We start from the raw sequence: 1,985 nt of genomic DNA, 5'->3' as shown, positions 1-1,985 counted from the left end.
TTCGCACGCCAGTAAAGTCAGTAAGGCTGGGTCTACATTGGATGTCGTAAGTCGTGTCGGAAGAAATTGACCAATCACAGTTCATTATTCGACTTACGACATCCAATGTAGACCCAGCCTTATTGACTTTACTGGCGTGCGAAAAACGCAGCACCAGTAATTTTCATTGCTACCAACTATACTGTTTTCACTGGCAGTAACTAAATCCATTTTCGAACACATCCCATGTAATAGCACCTTTAGGGAGCCGCGCAGGGCTCCCTCTTGCCACGCCGGCGCGTTTAGGGGAATTCGCGCGTGTCCGCGGCGACGTGTTTACGGCCCCCGCATCTCCGCGTAGAATAGTAATTTGTTCGCGGCGTTTTTTTTTCTCCTGCGCCAGCCGAGAGCGATCTGCCAGAGGGGCTGATAACGGGAGGCAGAAGCGATAGCGAATGGGCGTGTGAGCGAGGTCTGTCCGTTCGGCGTAAACCGCCCGCAGTTTATCAATCTCGCGCAGTTTTCCATCCGCTCTTCGAGCCTGGTCGCGGCTGCCCGTTTGTGCGCCCAGCGGAGAATGGACGCGAGCAGCGAGCAGCCGGCCGCGATCGCGGCCGCCGAGTCCGCCTCCGCCAGCGAGCAGGAGCACAATGACGAGGCCATGGAGGAGGCCGAGGAGTACAACTACGAGGGCGACGACTACAGGCACTTCATGCCGCGCGGCCGCGGCGGCTTCCGGTGCGTATCGCGACGCGCTTCCCGGCTCCACGGTCGGCGATCCTCCGCGTCTCTCCCCCCCTCCCCCCGCCACCCCCTTTCCCGACCCGCGTTGCCTCCACCCGCACCCTCGCATGCTCCCTCGACTCGCCTCCTGCCGCGATGTTTTCGTCCGACTCGAGGACCGCTGGCGATTCCCTCTCTCTCTTTCTCCTCCCCCCCCCGTCCCTCCAACGTTTCCCTCGTCCCGACAGATGACACGCGCGGAATGTCGGATTTGCTTGATTCTTGGCCCGACGACGGCCCGCGCGGAGGCTCGTTCGCGTCTTCGCGCGGGATCTTGATTAATGCTATCGTCTATCTCTCTTTCTCTTTTTTCGCAAGCGACACTCTGTCCTCTGTAGGGAAGCGCGAGTGCGCGCGGTGCCCGGCACGAGCAGATCGGATCAGATCCGCGGCGTGTGGAGTGGAGCGTTTGTTTTTGTTTTTTTCCCCATAGAGAGCCAAGTAAGATTCGGAAAGCTACACTTCTGATCTTCCTTCCTCTAAGTGGCATGGTAGAACCGTAAGACATCTTTGTACAACAACATATAAAAATAATTTAAGGGGTCGTGGCAGAGGTGGGTTTGATTTCCCTATGCGAGGTGGTTCTCCAAGGTTCCGTGGACGAGGGTTCGGGCCGCGCGGCCCAATGTTCCGCGGCGGAAACAATGGATTCCCGTTCGAGGCTCCGCCGAGACCGAACTGCCCGCCCGGTCCGGCGGGTCCGCGGTTCCGGGGGCCGCCGCCGTTCGATCCCAGCTGGGGACCTATGGGACCTCCAAATTTCATGGGACCTCCAAATCTGATGGGACCTCCAGGAATGGTAACGCATCGCCCGGCTATTTCAATTACGAATTCTCGCCCGTACGACTTGTAACTTTCAAATTGCGTTGTTTCAGCCGCCACCGCACATGATGAACGGCCCTATGGGCGCAGGACCGGGCCCTTACGGCCCGCCTCCTGGCATGGGACCACCCAACATGAACAGCGTAAGTTGCTTAATCTTTCGTTACTCCTGTGCCGCTAATATTAACATATGTTTCTTCAGCTGTTTCCGATAGTGTTACAATGTTTACAAGGGGCGAACCGCCGAGGACATTGTGGTGTGCAGAGTCGTGGCTTTGTTGGGGCATTATTAGGGGCATTTTTAAGGAAATAGATCAATCAATTTCTTTGTGCATGCGTTTGTACACCTGTGCAAAGCCTGGACAGAGCCCTTAAGGCCAATGTCCACGATGCTAGAACTT

The 1,985-nt window shown here is 56.8% G+C and overlaps 1 protein-coding gene across 2 annotated transcripts; it reads left to right on the top strand.

Moving 5' to 3' along the window:
• The first annotated feature begins 188 nt into the window (after window positions 1-188).
• LOC105560223 (EMI domain-containing protein 1-like) lies at window positions 189-1,959 on the top strand. 2 transcript variants are annotated; one of them, XM_012009152.1, is made up of 3 exons: window positions 189-717; window positions 1,315-1,561; window positions 1,638-1,959. In XM_012009152.1, exons 1-3 carry the CDS (start codon window positions 557-559, stop codon window positions 1,797-1,799), a joined length of 570 nt encoding a protein of 189 aa, XP_011864542.1. In that variant the 5' UTR covers window positions 189-556; the 3' UTR covers window positions 1,800-1,959. The 2 variants fall into 2 exon arrangements, with proteins under 2 accessions (XP_011864542.1, XP_011864537.1); XM_012009147.1 differs by having other exon boundaries at window positions 191-717; window positions 1,303-1,561.
• The last annotated feature ends 26 nt before the right edge of the window (window positions 1,960-1,985 follow it).

This window comes from Vollenhovia emeryi, unplaced genomic scaffold (assembly GCF_000949405.1).
Source record: "Vollenhovia emeryi isolate VEMERY1.0 unplaced genomic scaffold, V.emery_V1.0 DF946121.1, whole genome shotgun sequence".
NCBI lineage: Eukaryota > Metazoa > Arthropoda > Insecta > Hymenoptera > Formicidae > Vollenhovia > Vollenhovia emeryi.
The sequence above is the reverse complement of the archived record's forward strand: the minus strand, read 5'-3'. Positions and strand labels throughout refer to the sequence as shown.